This window comes from Phoca vitulina, unplaced genomic scaffold, assembly GCF_004348235.1.
Source record: "Phoca vitulina isolate PV1807 unplaced genomic scaffold, GSC_HSeal_1.0 scaffold47, whole genome shotgun sequence".
In the NCBI taxonomy this organism is placed as follows: Eukaryota; Metazoa; Chordata; class Mammalia; order Carnivora; family Phocidae; genus Phoca; species Phoca vitulina.
This window is the reverse complement of record NW_022589750.1, coordinates 10,197,982-10,224,477: the sequence shown is the minus strand read 5'-3', so window position 1 is coordinate 10,224,477 and position 26,496 is coordinate 10,197,982. Positions and strand designations below refer to the sequence as shown.

Below are 26,496 nucleotides of genomic sequence, written 5' to 3'. Positions count from 1 at the left end.
CCAGCATCATACTTAAATTCCAGTGCTAAAGCACCATACTATACACAGGCAAAGACAAAATAACAGTCACTCACCATGTACATTGGGGACCCACACAGTGTTGCAGCCATCATGTTACTATGCAGGTAACGAGCAAACCCAAAATCCGCTATTTCACAAAATAAAAAGGAGAAAAACAAAGGATACCTTTACTCACACTTCACATAGATCATACCTTCAAGACACAGAGGGCACAAAGGAATTGTGAGGAATTTGCAGCTTATTGAATAAGTCTGTCTGCCAAAGAAAAAAGTTTCTACCTCAATTTCGACAAGCTAAGAACTGGTAGTGATCACCGACTGTCTAAGTCACTGCTCTGTCAGTTTTGTAATCAGGGAGCGGGCACCAAGCTTTGCAAGAGAAAATGCTAATTGCAATAAACGATTCATTAATACAGCTCTCACTAAATATCAGTGCCAGGTACGGAATTTGAACTTTTTTTTTCCCTCTCCAGATCCAGATGCAACATACATAAAATCAGAAACTTATTTTTTTAAAGATTTTATTTATTTATTTTAGAGAGAGAGAGAATGAGCTGGGAGAGGGGCTGAGGGAGAGGGAGAAGCAGGCTCCCCGCTGAGCAGGAAGCCCAACGTGGGGCTCGATCCCAGGACCCTGGGATCAGGACCTGAGCCGAAGGCAGACGTCCAACCGACTGAGCCACCCAGGCGCCTCCAGAAATTTCTTTAAATACTGGTAAAATAAATTTTTTTTTTTATTTTTAAAGAAAAGCTTTAAAAAATACCTAGCATTACAAACTGCTTCAAATAATTGTGAAAAAGAAAGGCTGATCTAAATGGTCTCTTAGATCCCTTGTGTTAAAATCCCATGGGCTGTAAAGAGCCCAGGTTATTCAACTGCTGTTATGATGATAATATATCACGTTATGTATGAGAAGCAGGATAGGGTTTGCTGCTGGGGGTCATGTTTGGAGTTCCTAGCGTGGGCCCCTCGGTCCTGAGATTTAGGATAGGCTGCCAGTAACGTAAAGGGTTCCCATATCCAAATGCACCTCGCTGAACTCAATAAAAATTTCAAAAGCGCATCAACAAAACCCATCATTCTAACAAAGCTGAACTAAAATTTTCTTAAAACTATGGAGTCTCAAGACTGTCCTTTCCATAAGACACTACATGGCCATTTACCTATTTTGATGCGAATACCACTGACATTGGATTTTCTGCGATTCGCGTACGACAGCAAGATGTTCTGTGGTTTGAGATCCCTGTGGATTATTCCTTTGCTGTGCAGAATCCGCATGGCAGCTGCGATCTGATGCAGAAACACTCTAATAGTATCTTCGCTGAGAGTTCCTTTAGCTGGTAGAAAAGGAATCGCATAAATATTTAAACACACAAAATCAAATACCATCTGCATCTCCCATCAACAGAATCGAGTTAAGAACATAGAGGGAATGAGGAACTGGGAGTCACATTTTTTTTTTCTGTGTTACTCTAATAATTTAAGTCTATGAAAAGATATCAGACACCCCAAACGCTTCACTCGATCTGTTGTAAAGAGAACTGACTCACATTTGCATCTCTCGTTTTCGCTGGTGTTTTTCCTTTCCCGTTTTTTACTGGTGAAGGTGCCCACGTGACTCTGAGCACAACAGGTACTCAGCGAATGTGAGGCCCCCTCAACAAGCCAAAATAGAAGTTCCCCTTGTTACTAGCCAAATTATCTGGGATAAATGTCCATATTTCATCCTGGCCATTATATGAGCACAAATTAAAAGCAGGTGGGGTCTATGAATGGGAACTGGGACCTTTTTCCACCACTTGTAGCTGTGAGGGGTCTGTGCTCCCACATGGCTCTCCCCTCATCTTCCCTGCTGCAACATTCCTGCCCCACCACTCTCATCACTAGACACCTTTAAGAAGGAACACTTGTTTTCACTACTATAAAGAGACGGTATGGACATTATTGGAGGGTAGTCATTACTGACTACTAGAGTGTGTCTGTGTGTCCGCTGGGGCATACTGTAATGGTCAACAGCTTGATCTGGAGTCAGGCTGCCTTTCTTCAAATCCCAGCTCCTCCGCCTCCTTACTGCGTAACCCTGGAAGATGAACCCTCTGTGCCTACTTCCTCATCTAGAAAAAGCTAGAAACAGACTAACCACATGGGGCTGTTGTGACAATCAAACAAGATAGCGCCTTTAATAATAAAGACTTTAGAAAAAGCCTGGCACAGAATAACTATTCAAATACAGTCAGTACACAAAGATAAACTTTTTATTACAATGAATCTAAAAGTCACAAGTGTGATTCCTGAATCTACATTAAGGATTTAATAGCCATGACCCTATCTACTAAATCCTTTGTGAACATACTTCTGCCCATACAACTCTAGAATATGTTCTATATAATCTTTCAATATGCAATTAAGAAGACAAAAGTAATATTACACTTGGAACAAATTAAGTATTATCTTTAAAATCATTTTAGACACGTTATAATGACATTTTATGTCCTTAACATCTTCAAAGAAGATAAATCCCCATGGTTTATAAATACTTCTTTCTGTTTTACTTTTTTTATTCTTTGGGACTCTTTTCTTGATGCTCACTGAAAACAAAAAGAAATCTAAATACACTAAAACATCTAAAAAGTGATATCTTCCATATGCCATCCCTTGGAAATAAACACTGCTAAAAATAGGGAGTGTATTCTTCCAGATCTTAGTGGGTGGGTCAAACCAATGATTAGCTCTTTATTTTTGTAATGTTTTACTTAACTTACTTTGCAAAAATTAGAATGGACAGTTTTCCATTTCATTCATTTCCATTTTCATTCTAGGGCTACTTTAAATGACTGCAGCTGCTTAGAATTTGAATTTTTGCCCCATGACGTACAATTGAATATACTTAAATTTGCTTCAGAGTCCAAATTCTAACATTCTTCTTGTGGCGGGAAATGACTGATCCAGTGTAATCTGTTTCTGACACAAACTATAGTAGGTATTCACACAGTTCTATGAACATGGAATGCATACTTCTCATCACAACCCCATATCCTGAATCTGCCACATTAAAAACTTAGTATTTTAAAGGCATGGCCAACATCAAAACTCTTCCAAATAAATGAATTCTTGAGCAAGTTAGCCCAGAGGGAGTAGGCTCAGCCGCGGCTGCCACACTCAACGAATTCTGCTAGAATCCATGTTCAAGTACGACTTGCTAATTAATTTAAGATATTTTAAACTTGCCAATCAGTAGGATTTGTTTTCTTTTGAAAATGTGAATGGCGTTTTACTTATCAAAGGAAATAAAAGGACTAAATGATCATGTTGTGATATAATGCTCTCCGATAGAAATATAATGTGACCCACATACATAACTTTAAATTTTCTAGTAGCCACATTTTAAAAACGAAAAAGAAACAGGTTTAAATAATACATATTTAATCTAATACGTCCAAAACGATTTCAACTTGTAATCAACATAAAAGCCTTAATGAAATATAATCGTTTTCTTCCTTGAAGTGTTCAAAATCAAATATATTCACACTTGCAGCACATCTTCAGACTGGGCCACATTTCAAGAGCTCTGTAGCCCCATGAGGTTGGTGGCCACCTTACTGAACAATTTAACTCTTGAAAATTCCTTGAGGTCCAGATTTCTTTTATATGTCTTTACAAGTGTTTTCAAACTACAAGGGATTCCTCTAAGGACTGTGGCAGAGAGGGGCCAGGGAGAGGTTCAAGGACTTGACCAAAACCACAGCAATTAAGTGATGTGAAGAGGGGCACTGTTATAAACCAGCTTGTCTGACTCCCAACACTCAAGCTCATAAACTCCTCACTCTTGGGTCTCCTGTTCTAACACTAGTGCTCTGGAATATCAAATACAGGGTTCAACATAATGGACGAAACTGCTACCAAAGCTTACTTAAATCCGCGACACCAGTAACACTGCCTGCATGGGTGAGGAGGACTTCTGTTAATGAGGGAAACTGATATTCCAATGAGGGCACTAAACTGATAGGGTGCCACTCAATCTGACCCCAGGGGAAAAGGTGCTTTTACCCGGGTCACTGAGAAGATCAAGGAACTCGAGATTCACTGATTGAGAAGGCAGAAGCAGGATGTTTTCTAGCTTGAACTTCTTTCCACCAGTGGTCAGTGAAAGTGCCTGTCTCACTTCATTCTATCTACTAGTAAATGACATTTTGAAAAAAGAAAAGATTTACTAAATTAGGATTAAAAAAAAAAAAAAAAGAAGAACTTGGTTGGGAAAAACACAGAACTACGCATGCAATAAACTCCCAAATTCAAGGTAAAGGTTGTCTCTAAAGGGTAAGGACAGGAGTGGGACTACGGAGCCTCAACTATTTATAATTTTTTTTTAAATTGGGGGGCGTAATAAGTTTCCTTCCTTCCTTCCTTTCTTTCCCTTCCTTCCTTCCCTCCCTCACTCCCTCCTCTCCTTCCGAAACAATCAGCTAGCCAAAAACCAAGCTTCCAAATCCTGTCTCTGTCCGGTGCCTCCCCTAAGGTGTGCTGGCTCAGGAGGGGCCCACGGCGGGCAGGGCAGGCGGGACGCCCCGAGGAAGCAGGAGCCGAGGAGAACCGGTCCACTCAGGGCAGGGACATGCGGGACCAGGCGGGGTCTCGGCTCCCCTCGGGCCTGAATCTCCCCCCTCAGGATGAACCGGACTCCCGCTCTGCTCCTTCTCCGCGGTGGCAGTTCCAGTGCCTGGCTGGCCAGCCGACGTACACGGACCGCAGGAGCTCTGCTGACGGTGGACCATGTAGCACCCGTGGGGTCGCCGTCCTGGGGTCGCCGCTGTCCCCTGTGTGCCCAGGCCCGCGGCCATGGAAGGGAAGGAGCTTTGTGCCCTAGGGCCACTTCACCCACCGCAGGTGAGGGCTGAGGGCAACACTCCCAGTGTTCTTCCTATTAATCTCTGCGCAGCTTTTGAAAGTCAGCAATACTTTATATTTGAAAGATTTTTAAAAGCTCACTTTCAATTGCACTCCCTGATTACAAGGTGAAACTGAACATTTTTAATATGTTCTCGTAAACTGTCCACACCCTTTGTAAGTGTACTTATTGATGTGTTAGGGTCACCATCAACGGCCATGATCTATTCAGAGGTTGAGATATTTTTTGCATATTTCCCTTGCATTTTAAGGGATGAACAAGGAGATGCTGGCCTCATCTAACACCATTTTAAAAAATACTTGTGGGAGACACAATTTGATCTGAATGCCTTATATCCATCCTGTGTATATACATTTTGGATACAGAATTTCAAGCACCATCTAGTACTAAAATCTTACCTCTGCCAGGAAATAATTTCAATGTTACTTTTAATTAATCCTTTGTAACTTTTTAATTTACAAGAAAGATTCACTTAATAAACACATTCTTAGATATATTTTTGCATTGTGATTTTTTTATTTTGAAAGAAATAAAAGGGACTAAAGGTTCACTGCTGGTAACCCAGAGAGTCTTTCGAAGAAGAGAACCATATGGTTTTTTCTCTCCTGGGGAGAGGACCCATCTCTCAAACACTGCCAGAAAGAGGGATACATGAAGGAAGCCCTTATACACAAGTTTAGGAATAAAACCACAACAAACAACAGTTGGTCAGCAAAGCGATTCACACTTAAACAAATACACAAATATTTATTGAATGTTTCTATACAAGTGCAGAAAACAGGGTCAGCATTATTTCAGATGTAACTCTCAGGATTAAACAGACTACAGTACTATCTTTATTGAGCACTGACAGACAAACAAAAATTACCTTGCAAATAATCTGCCAGGTCTCCACCATTGCAGTACTGATACATAAAAGAAAAAATATTAAAATAAGGAAACGGATTCAAGATTAATTCAATTCATGATCAGTTAATTTTAATTAAAAATAGTTTCTATATAATGTAAATCTAGTCTGAAAACGTAAGAATTATGGTATCAAATTTTTTAATTATATATTACTTATAAAGTAGAATCTAAGTCACTAAATGGACTTTATTAATTCAAAATTTCAAATAATAATCTACTGTCCACTGTAAAGTACATATTAATCAAAAGGAATTTGAAGTAAATTAAACAGCACATACACTACCTACCTCCATCACCAGAAAGACAGAGTTGGGTAATTCCTGAAAAGTAAACATTAAATACAATTTAGAGAAAGAATGAAGCTCAGATTCAAAAAAATAGAGTTAATAAAAATACTGCACTTGTTCATTATTAAACAAGTAAAATGAAATTTAAAATCCCCAACACAGTAATTTAAGCATCCCAACTTCAAAAGCAAGCCAAGTTTTGATGACACTAATATAGTCATTACGTTCAATTCTGTTTATGGAAAGAACTAAAGAAAGATTCATTGTTTGGTCATAGCTATGGTAAATTTGTGGGGCGGGGGGGAGGATTCTCTGGTCCTCAGAGAAGCGTTTCTACTTTGTGTTTTTTTTTTTTAAAGATTTTATTTATTTATTTGAGAGAGAGAGAATGAGAGAGAGCACATGAGAGGGGGGAGGGTCAGAGGGAGAAGCAGACTCCCTGCCGAGCAGGGAGCCCGATGCGGGACTCGATCCAGGGACTCCAGGATCATGACCTGAGCTGAAGGCAGTTGCTTAACCAACTGAGCCACCCAGGCGCCCGAAGCGTTTCTACTTTGAAAAGTTTATGATTTGAGCAATGACTTGATAATCCTATCTAGCAACGCTAAACGCACAATCTGATTTCTGGAATACATGACCCAGGATGGTTAGTTTTTTGTTTTTCTGATTCTTATGTTTATTTGGAGGCAATCACATTATCAGGGATTTGTTGGCAGAGGAAAGACATTTATTTCCTCACATATCTTAGTAACAGACTGATTTTTAAGGAACTGATTTCAGAAATTTTACTAAGTCTCTCAGAGTCATATAGCTCCAGATCTGTTGCTTGCGTAATTCAAAGACAGGCTTCTTGATTCTTCGGTAACAATTTTTACAATGTTAATTAAATTTTAAATTGTTCTTCCTATAGCCTAACTGGAGACAGTGTTCAAACGTGATTCAAGATACAGCCCTTCCCAGAAGCACCTGGCTTCACTAATATCCTGAATTCAAGAATGAGGAGTTCTATCAGAGGATAGGAGGAGAGGTAAGGCAGTATGCCTCAGGGTGTGGTTCGAGAACCAGTGCCAATCAGTGAATTATTTGGTACTAGCCCACGAGATCATTACAGAAACTAAACCTAAGAAATTTTAAAGGCTTAAAACAATTTAACAAAATAATTTTATGTCTGCTAAACCTAATAATAAAAACTTTGGACATCTGTTTGTAGGTCCTTTTTATTTTTTTTATTTTTATTTTTTTTAAAGATTTTATTTATTTATTTGAGAGAGAGAATAAGATACAGTATGAGAGGGGGGAGGGTGAGAGGGAGAAGCAGACTCCCCGCTGAGCGGGGAGGCCGATGCGGACTCGATCCCGGGACTCCAGGATCATGACCTGAGCCGAAGGCAGTCGATCAACCGACTGAGCCACCCAGGCGCCCTGTAGGTCCTTTTTAAACTTCATTTTTACAACAATTTGTTTTTACTGGATTTTATAAATAAAGTATCAGGTCACACAGATTGGAAATAAAAACTGGCTTCTCAGCACTTCTAGTCTGGAGCACTTCTGTGCAACGTGGAGCAGTACAAGGGGGCTGCCACAAAGTGGGTCCACGGTGTTTGCCAAGGGTCTGGATGCCACAAGTCAAGACCCAAATTATGTTCTGCAAGAAACTCAGTGACTTGGGATGATTTACTTCACTTAATTACTCCAGCGGTCTAGACAAAAAATTAAAACACACTGTGCCCAATTCTTTGAGCCCCCCCCCCCCCCCCCCCCATGGAGGCATTTGGAAGTTCAGAAGAATGTCTGCTCTCTGCGGGGGAACCAGGAACCACAGTCCGGCCCAAGCAGGACCACACACAGCTCGGGCATGAAGAGCCAAGCCGAAAGCGTAAAACACAGTTGGTTTCCCTAACAGCAGCACTCCCATGAGCAGGAAGGAAGTGGAGAACCATCAGCTCCCAGCAGGCTAGAAAAGCAAGTTTGTAAGAAATACTTATTTCCTTTTATCAGAAAGAAAAACAAAAATATATTTCTAATTTAGCTAAATCATCTCTATGGTGAATCAGTCTTAGGTTTGGCCATCTAACCTGATCAAATCCAGACCAAAATGCCCTATCATCCCTAAAAATACTGAGATATCATTAAACCACAGTTTTCTTCTCCCCAAGTATGTAGTACAAAAGTATCATCTCAAATCAGTATTGCTTAATCATATAATAGCACCACAGCCTAACTACTGAAAAGACAACTAGAAATTCCTTAGGGAAGGCTAAACTGTTTACTCCACACAAAGACATGGAAAGAAATGTTTTAATATCCTTGATTTCTCATGCAAATCTTCTCTTGCCCACCTTTAAAGCAGTACAACCCTTCAAAGGTTCGATCATTCTCTCTTGAACACCCCCCTCTTTAAAGGCCTCCACTACAAAAGTGCCCATCTTTTAAGTGAAGCTCTGGAGCACTAGCTCCAAGAGCCAGCAAAAAGAAAAGAGAAAACAACCAATCAAGCCATATATGGACAAACTGAAACTCCGATGGTACTGGGGCAGTAGGGAAGAACTTGAAGAGACACTTGCAGGGTCAGAAAGGCTGAGGAACGAGGCCAATAGGCCTGTGAGCCAGACCATGGAGGGTTTCCCAAAGTTGAACACACATCTGCTCTCCTTTTCTAAAAATCAGAAAATCCTCATCCTCAACTCCTCCCCAGGAACTTCCATCCACAAAATTAAACACAATGAATTTCAATTTATTATTTCCCTACTCCAACTCCTTAATAAGATAGAAAATCCCTAAGAAGGGGGAAAAATGTATTATTATGAAGAACTCTATGCCAGTATACAAAAATTTAGACGAAATAAACAATTTAAAAAACAATTTGTTCAACTAAAAACACAATCCTCAGAATTATTCTCCTTGGGGTTACATGGTACTAGTCAGCCTCATAGCATCCTGCTTAAGCAGGCTTGGGTTATGATCGCCCTTTACTAAGAGAGTGGTGTTTATAAACAAAAATAAAGTCTTTTGAAGGATGCACAACGGTGGTTTTTTTCTGGAAGAAGAAATAAAGGGAGCTATCAGAAGAGGGCATCTTTTTTTTACTTTATATACTGCTAGACTATTTAAATTGTTTTTCCACTGGGGGCCTATTCCTTTTGTAATTTGAAAAAACAATAAAGTGAATTTAAAAATCAGATAGCATGACTAAGTGTTCTTTCCAGCAGAACTCAGATATCAGGATCAGAAGGGGAGAAACATAAAGTAACAAAACAATTCAATAAAGAGCAAGAGAAAGATTGAAGACAAAGTCTGGGCTCCTAAAACCCATTTCTCTGCTACTTTTCCTGATTCATTCTCCACCCCTTAGGCTACGGTTATCTCGTAAAAGAAGAAAGAAAATCCTTCTAACCTCCTAAGGGATCAGAGATCAAGGGGTCTTTTGTTATGTTAATGAGGTGACCTTCGGAAAAACCTCCAGGTCACCTAAGGATCAGGGCTGGATTGCCAGGGCAATCTGGTTGAATTAGAGGGTTGGAAATTACAGCCCCACCTGTCCCCACCCCACCTCCAGAGAGGGGAGAGGGACTACAGATTGAGTTAAATCACCAACGGCCAATGATTTAATGAAGTGTACCTATGTAATACAGCCCCCATAAAACCCCAAAAGGATGGGGCTCAGAGGGACGTGCAGAGAGTGGTCACCTTTCCTACATACCTCACCCTATGCATCTCTTCCATCTGGTTGTTTCTAAGTTATATTCTTTTATACCCTTTTATAATAAACCGATAATCTAGTAAGTGAAATGTTTCTCTGAGGGCTGTGAACCACTTTAGCAATTAATCAAACCCGAGGAGGAGGTTGCTGGTACCTCTGATCTATAGCTGGTTGGTCAGAGTCACAGGTGACAACCTGGACTTGTGACTGGTGCCTGAAATTGGGGGGGGGGGGGGTGCAGGGCAGGGGTGCAGCCTTGTAGGGCAAAGTCCTTAACCTGTCGGATCTGATGCTAACTCCAGGTAGACAGTGTTAAAACTGAGCTGATGACTTGGTGGTGTTGGAAAAAACACACATTGGAATATAACACTGAGCTGTCAAACCTGAAAGAGGATGCCAACTACCCCCACTCTGACCTCAGTGTGTACTTTCTAATTGATTAAGTTCTTCTTTCCAGCTGATCTCTTACCTCAGGCAAAAGATCCAGAGGGCAAAGGAGTAATAGGGACTGCCCCAAGGCCGGCAAGAGCCCCTGTGATTGACCCCTAGACAATGATCGACCTGACCTTTACTGCCCACCTGCAGGTACCCATCAATCTTTGCCCCACATTTTTTTTTTTTTTAAAGATTTTATTTATTTGACAGAGAGAGACACAGCGAGAGAGGGAACACAAGCAGGGGGAGTGGGAGAGGGAGAAGCAGGCTTCCCCCCGTGCAGGGAGACCGATGCGGGGCTCGATCCCAGGACCCTGGGATCATGACCTGAGCCGAAGGCAGACGCTTAACGACTGAGCCACCCAGGCGCCCCCCACATTTTCCTTATATGAACCTAGGAGTATTTTCAGCACTTTGGAGACCGTCCTTGAGAGTTATTCGGCTGTCTTCCCAGGGTTGGCCTCACTGAAAAAAACCCCTTTCTTGTTTCACCACCACTCATTTCTCTGTCTTTGGATTTTGTCAGTGGCGAGTGGTCCAACCTAGTCCATTCGGGGCCCCCAGAGCCAGGTGCTCTTGCACCCTTGGCCCCCAGTTACAAACTTAAAGTGATAACAAAGTACCTCCCTAATCTACACCTGTTTTGCCCAGAATTCTGCGAACTGCCTAACTCTTTGCACCAGTCCCACAGAAGGTCCCACCCTCTTCTGCAGTCATACTCAACAACAGGGAAAAGTCTGGCATACCCTGCTGAAAAATAAGATGAGTCCCTATATCATTTCTCCGCACATAAATTCCAGAGGCCAAAGATATAAATATGAAAAACCAAAACCATAAATACTAGAAGAAAATGGGGGAGGGCCATTTTTATAATTTCAAGGTGGAGAAATCCTGAAATATGAAACCTAGAAGCCATTAAAGAACAGATGGACAAATGTTACTATGCAAGAACTTCCATATACCAAAGAGATGCCAAAGACTCCCTCCTCCCTGCCCCCGAGAAAAGAGAGACAAACTGGGGAAAACATTTCAATACATACAACAAAGAGCTGACAACTCAGATTTCCCCTTCTTTACCTCACACAGCTATTATCAGCCCCGTCTCCGAAATGGCTCACCCACCTGCCCAGGCCTCTCCATTTCCAGTGGTGCCAACACTGTCACCCAGTCACCTCCTCCACGGTGGCCCCATATCCACCCTCGCCCATCCTCCAGAGTAGCCAGTGTTTTACACACTTTAATAAACGTCTATGCTCACTGATTTATGATGGAGAATATTCCTTTTTCTAACCATAATGGCTAAATCTAATACTCAGAAGTACATACTCCCTCATTGGCATTAAAGGACCTGGAATGCAAATTCATAACCAGAAGACTGCCCAAGGACTGCAGAAAGAAAGCAAGCAAAAGTGAATACTCCCCCACAGAAAAAGAAAATTGCTTTTTTTCCTCAATTTTATTGCAAAACCTTAAGATACATAACATTTGAAAGAAGTAAAAAATCACCTTAATGTCACCATCTGAGACTGACATGATGGTTTCTGCTTTCATGCACCTATTTATACATACACTCACATGCAAATGGAGCATATATTTGCATTTTTGTACATTTTAACACAATCCATTTCCACCTTTTTGCTTATCTCCACCCCTCCGAATAGTATTTCCAGCTGGTATGTATCTTTTCATAACTTTCTCCTAGTAAAAGTGTGTATTTCTAATGGCAACAGATATTTCTCTTCATTCAAATATTTTTTAACTGCCCACGACATATAAGACACCGTTCTAGGTACTGAGGATACAGCCGTAAGCAAGCACAGTTAAAGGCCCTGTTCTCATTAAGCTTCGGTTCTAAGAGTTAAGAGTTAGGGAGAGACACCAAACAAAAGAACTGAGTATACAAAAAATGTTAGAGGGTGATATGTGCTTTGAAAAATAAGTAAGGGAGGGAGATAGTGCTGGGGAGGGGATTGTAATTCTACCCAGGGTGGCTAAAGAAAGCTAAAATGTATTCGTTGAAAACATAATGCTTGAGTAAAGACCTCAAGAAGGTTGGGAATATATCTATATATACCACAGAGACAGGGAAATAACTATATATGGTGTATCTGGGAAGAAAGGTCTTAGGGAAAAGGAAGAAGAGGGCCCTGAGAATGGACTGCTACGGGGACCGTGCAGGAGGCCCATGTGGATGGAGCAGAAGCAGCAAGCACAGAGAAACAGGAGACCGGGTCAGAGATAATAGGGTCATGCTGTGCAAATAAGGACTTTGGCTTTTACTCTGATAAAAATGGGGAGCCACTGCAGAGTCCGAGTCCGAGCACAGGACCAACAAGCCCTGACTTACATCACCAGGATTATTCTGGCTGCAATGTTAAGAATATTCTTACAGGGTGTAGAAGCAAAATATTGTCCGACAGCATACCAAAAATGTTCTAACAATTCACATTTCTACCAGTGATCCATGAGAATATTTTACACCTCCTCCCAAATTCCACCAGTAAGAATTGAGGCACTTTTTAATTTTGCCAAAGGGATGCGTGAGAAGTGACATCTCACTGTTAACTTTAATTTACATTTCCCTGACTATTTGTTCATGAATATCATTTCATACATTAGCCATTTTTATTTTTTTTTAATTTAATTTTATTTATTTATTTGACAGAGAGAGACACAGCGAGAGAGGGAACAAAGCAGGGGGAGTGGGAGAGGGAGAAGCAGGCTTCCCGCTGAGCAGGGAGCCCGATGTGGGACTCGATCCCAGGACCCTGGGATCATGACCTGAGCCGAAGGCAGACGCTTAACGACTGAGCCACCCAGGCGCCTCTTTATTTCTCTTATGAGAACCAACAATTTATATCCTTTGCTTACTGTCTCTTTGGGTTATCGTTTCCTTACCAATTTGTGAGAGGATGTATATGTTTGAGATATTAGCCTGTTATCTGTTGTGTCGTACTTTTTTTTTTTTAATTTTATTATGGTATAACGTACATTCATTAACATACACAGACTGAGGTGTACATTTCAGTGTGTTGTGACAAATGCACAGACCCATTAACTACCCTTCCAGTCAAAATACAGATCATTTCCATCATGCCAGAATGTTCGTTCATCCCCTCTGCCCTTCCCACCTCCCCACAGGCACCCTCTACTGTGCCTTCCCTGACTTCTACCACCCTCCCTCAGTCCTGCCTCTTCTTGGAACTCACAAAAAAACAGAATCATACAATAGCTGTATATGGCTGGCTTTTTATTCTCAACACTGTAGAGGCCGCTTTTAGGCAACAGGCTTGAGCGATGGAAACTTGAGCAAAGCAAAAGGCCCACAGCGACCATCAAGCTGAATGCAAACAGGCTCCTTAAGCGACCCACGTGGAAAAACGGCCACAGACCCTAACTGACCAATGAGCTACTTACAACCAGGTACAGTTACCAAAAAGGGGAAAATTCCGTATGTCCCCCTCCCTGTTCACTCTGCATTATAACTACAGTCCCCCCCACCGCCTCCTCCGAAGACAGTCTCTCCTTTGCTGCCCTGCCCGCTGTTCCCTCGGGGCGCGTTCAATAAACTGCTCTCTCCTTTGTTCTGCCCTGAGGGGATTCTTTCAGGGCCCACACCACGGGCCCCCACCCAATCGGGGCATTTAAACACAAACATAACGTTTAAAATTCATATGCTGTGGCAGGTATCAAGTTTGTTCCTTTTTATGGCTTTCGATTTGTTCACGGTACTATTTGCCATAAAGCAAGATTTTAAAAATTTTACATGTCCCTACTTCTATAGCTTCTGAGTTTCTTGATTTAAAATACCTTTCCGGGGCGCCTGGGTGGCTCAGTTGTTAGGCATCTGCCTTCGGCTCAGGTCATGATCCCAGGGTCCTGGGATCGAGTCCCACATCGGGCTCCCTGCTCCGCGGGAAGCCCGCTTCTCCCTCTCCCACTCCCCCTGCTTGTGTTCCTGCTCTCACTATGTCTCTCTCTGTCAAATAAATAAATAAAATCTTAAAAAAAAAAAAAAATAAAAAAAAATAAAAATAAAAATAAAATACCTTTCCAACTCTTGAATTATATATAGTCATCTAAATATTATTCTAAGATTCTTAGGGCGCTGGGTGGCTCAGTTGGTTAAGCGTCTGCCTTTGGCTCAGGTCATGATCTCGGGGTCCTGGGATTGAGTCCGGCCTCAGGCTCCCTGCTCAGTGGGAAGCCTGCTTCTCCTTCTCCCTCTCCCCTCCTCCCTCTCCCCTCCTCCCCACTTGTGCCCTCTCTCTCTGTCTCTCAAAAAAATAAATAAAATCTTAAAAAAATACATTATTCTAAGACTCTTTATTTTATATACTTAAGCCTTTCATTCATTTGGAAATTACTGTGGAAAATGATGAGAATAGGGATCCAACTTTATTTTTTCTCAGGTATCTCAGTTTTGCCAGCACCATTTCATTAAATGAATCATCTTTTTTCTCACAACACTAAAAATTACCTGGTGGTGTTTATTTATCCAGACAACTGACAAATATGCAGGTGAAGGACTCCTAACTGACAATACTTATCTCATGCCCAGTAGGGTCAAAGATAGGTATCTTTTGAGAAACACACATGATATCACTCTCCTGCTCTTAAAACTCTTCAAGGGCAGAGCCCTGCCCTCAGAATCAAGACTGCATGTGGCCCCTGCCGACATCAATGCCAGCAACATCTACCACACCCTCCCCTCACCCCTGCACTCCCATCCCCTGCCCGGGCTTCTCCCAGCTCCTCAAGCTCTCATCCCTCCTGTCTGCTCTACATAGACGACTTCCTCTGCTTGGGGCGCTTACCTGCTCTTCTCCCACCCACCCAAGCCTGGCCATCTCCCACTGTTCTATCAAGTCAGCTTAAACACCATTTGTTCACCAAGTCTTCCCCAGCCCACAAAGTGGGGAGCCCTACTCCCCTCACCCCCATACGCTTTCCTCTCAAAGGTCTTCAAGTATCCTCTTCTTCCTCACGGCACTGTGCACACTAGAACAAGTAGCTATTTGCTTCATATCCTCTTCCCCAATATGCAGAAGCTGCACGAGAGCAAGGACCATTTCTATTTTGTTCACCACTATACTCCTGTATTTTCTTATTAACTGGTCCAAGGAATACTAATTACAAAGGAATCAGTAGGAACAATGAACACAACACCACATCACAGAACGCCAACAGGAAAGTCACAGAAGAAATACAAAAAGGCAAATAAAACATGAAGATGGTCAATGCACTAAGGATTTAAGAAAAAAAAAAAGGTCATTATATCAAAATAAATTGGTACAACCTTCTGCAAGGCAACATGCTAATATCTTCGACCAGACGATTCCACGACAAGGATTTTATTCTACAGGGACACTCATTCAAATAAGCAAAGATATGTACACAGCTTTCCCTGCAGCACTGTTTCTAACAGGGGAAAATAAGAACCCAAATGGCCACAATTGGGTTTTAAGTAAATTATCATTTGGCCCTACAGTACTACGTTGACATGAAAAGGTATCCAAGATATACTAAGTCTAATAAAACAAGCTGCACTAATGTAAAAATACTATTATTAAGTCCCTCACAATGAAAAGCTTAAAAATCTAAATATAAATGATTATAGCTGCGTATATATATATATTTTTTTGAAAACTCTAAAAGAAATGTAACAGTGGTTATCTCTGAAAATTGCTATTTCTTTTTAAATTTATTAATGTTCACAATGATTATTTTAACCATGAGAATATGTTAATTTTTTAATTAGGGAAAGTATGTTGCTTTTTAGGTGTCATCTAAACTGAAACCTGATTTTTTACAGTGTCAAAAGTTCTCAATTTATAAAAGTGTATCCATACACTTTAGACAGATTTCCAAAACTGATGGCCAGGAAAAATGATGTTCATTTCAAATTGATAAAACTACTGTAGTGTCTCTACAAACATACAGTAAACAATTAAAATTAAGGAAGCAAATCTAAAATATTAGATCAAGACTCTACTCATTAGTCAAATGCTCGAGAGTGTATTTATTTGACTGGTATCTCTTAAATTTATGTATTTCCAGTAGTACACAATGCATAAAATATAAACATTTTAATGCAGTCACGTTGAAATTCTTGATTGTTTGATAATTCCGGTTTGAGCACATGTTCCTCCTAAATATCTCACTCTACAACCAAAGCTAGTACTTAAAAATATTTTTCTAATAGAATGAAATCTAAGTATACTTTCTGTTTTCTGAAAGCAAAATCTACTCTGCAATTGACAGGGTTTTCTGTGCTTCTCAAAAAATGGGAAATTAAGAGTTAATATTATTTAACAATTTTTGTACCAGGCACTGACTTGTACCACTTGGTGCCCTCTGTCTCCAGAGACTAAGACAAACTACACAAACAGCTCTGAGGAGAATCAACATTTCAACCAGGGATGGTGAGATAAGTTTAGTTTTGACTTTAAAGTTTTTTCCCCTTTCTTTCTATGCTGCTTTGAATTTCTTGGATGAAGGAATGAGTTACACCCATTTAAACAGGTAACAAAATACACCCCACAGCACTCACATAGTCTGCACGTGAAATTTAAATTGCAATTTTTTGGGAGAGCAATGACACTCTACAATCAAAAACTTTAAAACTGTGTGTGCTATTTATTTGCCCTCATAATTCCAATGCTAGAAATTGAATGAAAATAATCCAAGCTATGTTCAGAATTTATATATTATCTTCATAGCACTTTTCTATAATGGAAAAAAATGAAACATCTTGTAATGTGGGTTGAGTTAAATACTTTGTAGTATGATATGACTACATGAAAAATCACTACATACAAAAAAGAAGCACAAGAAGGACAGTCCATTTTGTCTCACCCCAGTAAAATTAAGCACACTGAAAGCAAGGACTTTGTTTTACTCACTGCTTTATTCCTAGGCCTTAGAACAATGCCTGGCACATGGAGCCACTCAAAACCTTATAAATGAATTCGAGTAATGGAAGTGTGTACAGAAAAGATTTTAGCGGGGCGCCTGGGTGGCTCAGTCATTAAGCGTCTACCTTTGGTTCGGGTCATGATTCCAGGGTCCTGGGATCGAGCCCTGCATCGCCCTGCATTGGGCTCCCTGCTCTGTGGGAAGCCTGCTTCTCCCTCTCCCACTCCCCCTGCTTGTGTTCCCTCTCTCACTGTGTCTCTGTCAAATAAATAAATAAAATCCTAAAAAAAAAAGGTTTTAGCTAGAAACACATACAGCAGACTCACGTAACATGTCCATTTACTTTACTGGAATTCAACTGTCCAGACTAAGAAAAACAAAAGAAGGAAATACCATAAATCATGCACCCTAGTCTGCTTTGGAGTGAGAATCCAGGGAGAAGCTGAGTCTGCTGCCCCCTCCTTAGATCTCAGATCACCGTGGCTCTCACGCAGTGGATACCACACTAGACAAAAGAGTGGTTCTAGAATTTAAAACACAATATTGCCCCTAAATATAAGCCAACTACTTACTCTCGTGCTCTGCCCCCCCCAAAATACTAATTTTCTCCAAAATCAGGCTTTTTAAAAGGACTTCCAAGGAGAAATGTTGCCTTAGAAGAGAACTTCAGAACCTTGCCTTCCCACCTCCAAATAAAATTCAACTCTACTGTATGCCATGGTGATAATCACAGCTGTATCCGTGTGATGAATATGCATGCTTTCTTTGTTTTTATTTTTTTCTAATACATCTACAAGTAGCAAATGTTACTTTTGCAGTAAGAACAAAGCTCTGATTTTTTAATAGCCCACAACAGTCCTTTCTACATTTACGAAAGAAACGCCAGGAAAAAAAAAAAAAAAAGAAATGCTAGATCTGGCATCAATATTCCTCTACTTGACCTAAAATAACACTACTCCTCTAGTATAACTGTACTCACGCAGCACATTATTTCCTCCTATCCCTCTATGCTACTTTAAACAATTTTTTTTAAAGATTTTATTTGAGAGAGTGAGCGAGAGAGAATACATGAGCAGGGGCAGAGGGAGAGGAACAAGGAGAAGCAGACTCCCCTGCTGAGCAGGGAGCTCGACGTGGAGCTGGATCCCAGGACTCTGGGATCATGACCTGAGCCGAAGGCAGATGCTTAACCAGCTGAGCCACCCAGGCGCCCCTACTTGAAGCAATTTTTTATTAATAAACATGTAACTCAAACCATACACCTTTCCAACAAGAATAAGGCAATTTTCTATTTCTATTACAATTCACTTAAATTTGTATGAAATAGCAGAGTTCCTTACTGACATGCAAATTAAAAAATAATATTAATAATAAGGTACCTGAACATCATAGAGTGCTACAATATTTTCATGCTGAAGTTCCTGTTAAGGAAATTGAGAATTTAAAATATTTGTGATCGCTCTAATAAATATATTTCAATATGCAAATAAATATTGACTTAAGTATACACACGCATACACATACTATATACTCTTTCTATATACTACACTTCCATTACTAGATTAGAACAATTCAATCTACAAAAGAATAAGAGGAAATGTGCCTGATCAAACTTTACTTGAGCCCTAAATGTTTTTTCACCAGGATCATTTTTTAGACTCTTAACAAGGTGAGTACTCTCATTTACAAAATAAATGTCACAGTTAGTATGACCACAGACTCTCTGGGAGTCTTTTCAAATTCAATATACAGTTCTAACAGCAATAAAGGCATGAAACTCCAAAGTGCTTTTAAAGAGCACGTTATTTGCCTGAAAGAAAACGAAGCATAATTCTTAGCTCAAAGAGCTGTAATTCTTACCAAAGAGCTCTCCACAGAGAAGTAGTTTCGATGAAAGCTGGTGTGAGGTGAGAGCTCTACGTTCTCATCAGCTTGGGGAACACTGAGTTAAATACACCTAAGCCAGTTTCTTCACTGCGCAATTTTTCAGATTTTTCTTTGCCGAGCAAAGGGCTTTGCGACTCTCCAAGAAGTATGCAGTAAACAGGATTTTCCATACGCATTTGACTAGGCAACCATTTTTTCCCCAAAGGACCTCACTTGGGTAACACTGCTTGTGAGTGATCTAAAAAGACCACTTCCAAGGTTAATAATTTGTTTTCAATTTACAAGGAAGAAAGGTTCCATCTGCCCCCAGTCCCCCCCAAATACTTAAGTGTCACCTGAAAGGGATCAAGAGAAGAGCTAAATAATGGATAAGAAGGGTGTGCCTCTTCTCAAACAGTAACACAATAACCAAGGAAAAGAAGAAATTAGGAGAAGCTAAAATCAGTCTTCACAGAATCCTTCTAAGCCCACGAGCCACAAACACCTATTCTTAAAAATAGCTTCCGAGTACTCAAATGTCTCAAAAAACCGAGCATGCAAAAATGAGAGCAACAGGTGAAAATTCTCAAACTTGGCTCCAGGGACCAAAATTACAAAAGATGTCATCATGCATTTATGTAAAGTAAGTTTTAACCCAGTATGAAATATCACATAAAGAAACATACCTTTAAGATCTTAATTTCCTTCCCAAGCAGTATTTGTGATTTTGACAAGTTCTTTTTATTAATACTTTTAATAGCTACCTCCCAATCAGTTTTCTGAAAAGGAAAAACAGTGTTACTCGGGGAAATTATTTTATAGAAACATAATCTATAAGCACAAAGGTGTTTTTAGCAAATTCATAAACACTGGGGGGAAAATGGAAAAGAATCTGAATCTCCAGCAATAGGAAAATGATTTCATAAATTACAAGCTAATGTCCTACAAGACAGCCACTAAAAATAATAAATAGGAAGACCACATAGTAACTAGCATGAAATGAAACAAAGGACAAAGTTTACAACCACTTTAAAGTTATGGAGAAATGCGGATAATAAACTGGAAGGTGGTATTTGATAGCTTGGCGAGATTTGGCCCTGTTTTAATCACTTTTTGTCGAGTTTTCAGTTATTCCCATAATAAAGGAAAGTAGTTTTTATTACTCTGATAAGCAACAAAACCAGCCCACTTTTAACAGGCCCCTTGCCAACAACCAGGATTACCAAAACCCGTTTGATCATTTCCACTCCCTAGGTGCTCTTCCCAATTCTTTAGATTCGACAACCTCGTGGGACCCTATTTGCGGAACAGCAAGAGCTTTGAAACATTTTTGCACCAGCATTCATGTTTACTTGGATTGAAAAAGGAAGCGTGCAACCCTCTTTCCCACCCGCCTATCTAACCCCAGAAAGGCAAGGTGGTACGGGGCTCGTCCGCGTGTTGAGGAACCAATGCTGGGAAATGTGATACCCCCCCACCCCCCCACCCCGAGTTTGAGAAAGTCTCGGGCTAACGGGAAACCAGCCCGTTTTCCGCTGGGTCTGCAGTTATCGACCTCAAAAGGGACAAGCCTTGGCAGCCCAGGGCGCGGAAAAACCTCAGATGCGTCCACGTCCGGGGCCAGGGCTGGGCAGGGACCGTGCGGTCCTTTCGGACTCGGATCCTGGGCACACTCAGGTGGAACGGCACGTCCCGGCGGGCCGGCCGGGCGGGCGGGCGAGCCCCTAAGCGCACTCTGGTTACCAGGCGCTCTGCGAGGAGGAAATCAGAGGCCGGGCGGCCCGTCGGTAGGTGGAGCGCTGCCTAGCGGCTTCGGCCTCAAAACAGTCCTCGCCCGACCAAAACAAACCCCGCGACACTGACAGCGCGCACAATGGCAGGCCTCAGGGCGGCGAGCCAACCCGGGGGGGCCTCTGCGCCCGCGGCGTCGCCAAGTTTCAGGACCACCCAGTCCGGCCGCGGCCGCGCGGACGGGAGGGCGGCCCACAGACCCCGGCCTCGCCCCGGCCGGCGGGGCTCACCTGGCGGTGCCGCCCCCGGAAGACCACGGCGAAGGCCCCGTGTCCCACGAGGTCCCTCTTGCTGTACTCGAAGTCGCCCACCACCTCCATGGCCGCGCCCCCGGGGCATACAGCGGGCGGGCGGGCAGCGCAGCGACGCGGGCCGGGCTCAGCACCGCGGGCCCGCCGGCCCGGAGCGCGCCCGCGGGCCGCCGCACTGGGGCAGCCGCGGCCCCCGGCCCGGGCGGACGCTCATGCCGAGAGGCCGGAGCGGAAACGGGGGAGGCCTCCGCGCGGGGCCGGGGGTCAGCGAGGCCCGGCCCGGCCCCGGCCGCTCCTCATGGCCCGGCCCGCCGCCGGCCGAAGGCTCCCTTGGCGAAGCGGCCTCAGCGCTGCCCGGCTAGGGGCGCCGCAGCCGTCACTGTGCGCCCCCGGAGCCGCACACGCGCCCGGGAGAGGTGCGGGGCCCGGTCCTCCCCATCCCCAGCTCGTCCCGCCGCGACGGCCCCCTCAGCCTGGGGTGCTGCTGCGGTGACGGCCGCCGCCCTAGGACCAGCACAACCACCGTCCCCGCGCGCCTCCCCGCCTCGCAGCTGCGCCCAACGCACACGCGCGCGCGCGCCGGCCGCTCCCGAGCCGACTGCCGGCCCTCCGCGACGTCAGCACGTCTTGTAGGACGCAGCGCCCTCCGAAGCCCGCTCCCTCCGCCAGGAAAATGAGTGCGCGCGCGCCCCGGGGCGCGGCGCTGCGGTCGAGGCCAGTCCCTCCAGGAACTGGCCCAGGCGGGGAAGTGGGATGCGAGCCGCTGGAACCACAGCTCGTTACCCGCTGCAGCCTTCGCGCTGGGCCTGGGAGCAGATTCGAGCCTGCCACACCCCGGGGCTGGAGCCCACTGGGAGGCGGGCCTCGGGGAAGCAGGTCTTGAACCCCCAACTGCAGGAGGGACCGGGCATCCCTTGTGCAGTATAGACCCCAGGGAACCGGTCAGGGCAAAGGAGCATCTCCTAGAGCCCGGCTTTCCCCGCGCCCTCTGAAAGCCAAGCTGCGGGTCTTTCCCGACCCTTCTGGGTTTACTCCCCCGGGTCCCTGAAGAGGTGGTGTCGGGCAGGGGTTCTGCACATTTTGGGGTCCCTTGACTTCTGTGAGAAGCTGATGACAGCACAGGACCCTCTTCCCGGAGAAATGTTTATGCACGCAGACTCAGTATTGAATACATTTTCCACGGCCCTAAGAATGAGAACCCCTGCTTCCAGCCACCAGGTATCCTGCCAGTTGACCTCAGGCTTACCTTTGAATGGCTTTAAGGGAGCTTGCTTTTCTACCTGATTATTGAAGGTCAAGTGTCAAAGAACTTATTTGGCAACTTTCCCTCAAGGATATGTCTTACAAAACCATTTTATAAACAATAAACTTGAAAATATCATAGAAAACTCAGGCCCTGTGCTATCCTGGTATGTTCCATTGTTTAGAATGTTTGCTCTCAGGTTGTTCCTTAGCACTAGAATTACATTTCCCACCCCAGGTCCATCCCGGCAAACTGACCTGAAGGCGGCACAGGAACCCTAAGAACCTCCAGCTGGAATCCTCAGAAGAAGCCCCTCCCTTCCTCAAACCTTCACAATGTAGGGTCTTAGATCTCTGTTCTCACTTCTGTGCACACCTACGTCATTCTATCCCTATCTCAAAATCTAGCCCAGGTGAGTGTTGGACACTATGGAAATCTGGAGCCTTCAAAAAGGAAAAGCAAAGGAAGCAAGTATGCCCAGAGAGACAAAAATTCATCTGGAGATGATTCTTTCCCTGTTTGAAAGCTTCTCTATTGTAAATCTTTAAATATGGTTATTTAAATAAGATATAGGATTTTTAAAAAAGATTTTATGTATTTATTTGAGAGAGAGTACAAGGTGAGGGGAGGAGCAGAGGGAGAGGGAGAAGCAGACTGGCTGCTGAGTGGGGAGCTCGTCCCAGGGCTTGATCCCAGGACCCCGAGATTGTGACCTGAGCCAAAGGCTGACACTTAACAGGCTGAGCCACTCAGGCGCCCCAGCACAGAGGATTTAATGTGCCAATCCCCTCCACTACCAAAAAAAATAGCTCTTCAGGAATATGTATCTTATGGGCTATAGGACCCTGAACAAGTTACTTACAACGTCCCGTGCCTCAGTTTCCTCATCTGTAAAATGAAGAAGTAACAGTAACTGCCTCATCAGGCTCCATTAAGTGAGTTAAACATGTCAAGTGCTTAACCAGTGCCTGGCTTGTGCAAAGAACTATTTAAGCAATCACCAGGTAAGTAAGTGAAATCAAAGCTGGCTTTCAGCAGTACTTCCCCAATCCCACACTGGTGCCCTTAGGATGGTTCCTCCTTCCCTTCTCTGTCTACTCCCACGGTAGTTCTTCTGTGAACAGAATCAAAGCTTCTCAGCTCCAGAGGTGGACCATCTGCACCCACGTAAGGGTGGTTTATCTAACACACGTCTGGAGAATTCTACCTATAAACTTTCCCTGCAGGAACAATTAGTATACATTTTTTGGATAGCAGAGAGCATTGGGGAGGTATACATCTAGACTAGGTCTGACAGTCTTTCCCACATGGTACTTGGCAGCCAACATGTCGGGAAGCACAGGGGGTGCCCTTCCAGGCTGCCCAGAAGTGGCTGAAGATGCTGCCTTCAGGGTCTGCCTGCTGAGATGCCCCTCTGGGGGTTAGTATCTTCTGGGAGCAGCACTCTGACCTTCCTGCTGGTCACCTCATTGTCCCAGATGAGGACAGGTGTCCCCTTTGTCATCTAAGCCAATGCATATTTTACACGTATCTGTGCCTCGGGCCTTTTGTCATGAAAGATAATTCATAACCCAGCTCTGTTCACAAGGTCCCATCTGCTAGGAATTGAAGCTCACCATAATTAATATACAATTTTGAGCTGTTTATATTTAATGTCATTAGAATTACATCCCCACACTAGGACATTATGAAGGTGTTTTTTTTTTTTTAAGATTTATTTTGACACAGAGAGAGAGAGCACTCGCAGGGGGAGCGGAAGGCAGAGGGAGAGGGAGAAGCAGGCTCCCCGCTGAGCAGGACCCTGGGATCATGACCTTAACTGACTGAGCCACCCAGGCGCCCTTATGAAGATTTTTTTTTTAAGATTTTATTTATTTATTTGACAGAGAGAGACACGCGAGAGAGGGAACACAAGCAGGGGGAGCAGGAGAGGGAGAAGCAGGCTCCCCACTGAGCAGGGAACCCGATGTGGGGCTCGATCCCAGGATCCCAGGATCATGACTTGAGCCGAAGGCGGACGCCTAACGACGGAGCCACCCAGGCGCCCCTATGAAGATGTTTTTAAGAAGCCACCCAGAGGCCCTTGATCTGGACCTGCATCCCATTCTGTATGCCATGCATGGGCTCCATAATGCACCATTGCTTTAAAAAAGTACAGTACGCAGCTTGCACACTAAGGATCTCTGACGTCAAGCCTTATTACGGGAGCAGGGGAAGTTTAAGGGAACGTTTAGTTAGGACTATGTCGGTAGCACAGAAGAAACGCTGACTGTGATAAAGCAAAAAATGGAAAGAATGTAGATAAGGATACAGGTGTGCCTCTCAGCGTCCACACACAGGGCTTTAAAAGCAAACTACCAGGAGGACCTTGGACTCAAGGGGGACTGCTTTGCACCTGCTTCTTGCTTCTTTACCTCTGCACTCCTTCGACATGGCAGAAGGTCACAAGCACTCACAGCCACCAGTCTCAAACCCAAATTCTTTTTTTTTTTTTTTAAGATTTTGTTTATTTTGAGGCCCCTGGGTGACTCAGTCGGTTAAGTGTCAGCCTTCGGCTCAGGTCATGATCCCAAGGTCCTGGGATCGAGCCCCGCATCGGGCTCCCTGCTCAGCAAAGAGTCTGCTTCTCCCTCTCTCTCTGCTTGCCTCTCTGCCTACTTGTGATCTTTCTCTCTCTGTCAAACAAATAAATAAAATCTTTATTTTAAAGATTATTATTATTATTTAGAGATAATCTTTTTAAAAAGATTTTATTTGACAGAAAGAGAGAGAGCAGCAGGCTTCCTGCTGAGCGAGGAGCCCGACGCGGGACTCGATCCCAGGACTCTGGGATCATGACCTGAGCTGAAGGCAGACGCTTAACCGACTGAGCCACCCAGATGCCCCTCAAACCCAATTTCTTAAGCAAGGGATTCTGATTGGCCCACCTTAGGTGAGGTGCACTGAACAATCGTCTTAAGCCAGGGATTGGAGATGAGGGAGGCAAGTCAAGTTGTGTAGCTAGGACTGTTCCCAATGCAAGTCTGCAGGTGCAAGAGCGGGGGTCGAGGCGCGGGGCGGGGGGGGAAGGAGGAGGACATCCACCCAGAAGCAGGGGCTGGACGGACAACCCAGGAAGTATTGACCATGGGTCAAATTCAGGCTTTCTTCAGGAATGGAAGCAAGGGGGAGTTTTAGTTTGCTTCTGAAATCACTCAGCGTGGCCAATCGAATTCACTTTCATTGGTCTTAATTTGTCCAATTTAACTCTGCGTGTGCGCATGCGTGCAAACGTGCCTATTGATAAACTATTGGAATGTGTCAGTGCTAATTAGTAAATTGGTTACTAGTGACCACAACGAGAGGTAAAATGAATTACTAACATAAATTCTAGTATGAACTTTATCAGCCAAATGCTGGAGGATGTCATGGTGAGAAAAGAACCTCTTGGACGATTAAATGTGAGGAATATTCACAGTCCCGTCCCCTGGGCAGGGAGGTACTCGAGATTTAGGAGAATTGCTGGTTTATCATTCTCTTCAAATCACATCATTGCTTCTATTTCAGTTCTATTGTTTCTACTTTGATCCTACTGCTGATGCTCTGAAATTCTTGTGAATAGTTAGTATGCAGAGCTTTGATATTTATACATGCATGAATTTATAATAAATTATGGAAATAACCACATAAAATGAAGAGACAACAAGATTTGGATATATTTCTTAAAGCTTTTAGGAAATATCATAGCCACAATTCTTCTGAATCATAAACATACCTCTTCTGAAATTATACCAAAAATAGACTTCAGCCTAGAGATATCTGCTGGTACTCTGATAATGTGACGACAGCAAGGAGCATCTGTCCATATTGTGCAAGAACTGGAATAAAATTTGCATTTCTAAAATGACAAACAGTTTGGTTATTTCAACCAAAATCCCGAGTAGCTTATTTTTGCTATTGCCATAACTGTTAGACCCAAATGGTGCTCACAGTTTGAATCATTAAAAGTTAAACCTGCTAAACACATATTTCGTAGGACCGGCTGTAATGTTCTGCTAATGCTAACAGGTGAAATAAAGAATATTTGCAAACATCACTGAGATAAATTGCAAGGAACACCGTGAGTCAGTTTTCCCAATAAAGCATCTGAAATATTAAAACTCCCAAAAGAAATATTTTAATGATGTGAA

At 43.2% G+C, this 26,496-nt stretch overlaps 1 protein-coding gene across 1 annotated transcript in view; it reads right to left on the bottom strand.

The window, feature by feature from the left end:
* The window catches only part of ULK2 (unc-51 like autophagy activating kinase 2), an 80,182-nt gene extending 58,949 nt beyond the window's left edge, over positions 1-21,233 (bottom strand). Inside the window, exons 1-7 of the mRNA XM_032431654.1 lie at positions 21,064-21,233; positions 19,729-19,821; positions 18,556-18,597; positions 6,124-6,156; positions 5,796-5,832; positions 1,185-1,358; positions 75-148 (exon numbers count right to left, since the gene is read on the bottom strand). Coding sequence (XP_032287545.1) covers positions 75-148; positions 1,185-1,358; positions 5,796-5,832; positions 6,124-6,156; positions 18,556-18,597; positions 19,729-19,821; positions 21,064-21,153 — 543 coding nt within the window. The 5' untranslated portion in view covers positions 21,154-21,233. The remainder of the gene's footprint in view (positions 1-74; positions 149-1,184; positions 1,359-5,795; positions 5,833-6,123; positions 6,157-18,555; positions 18,598-19,728; positions 19,822-21,063) is intronic.
* Positions 21,234-26,496: the final 5,263 nt, after the last annotated feature.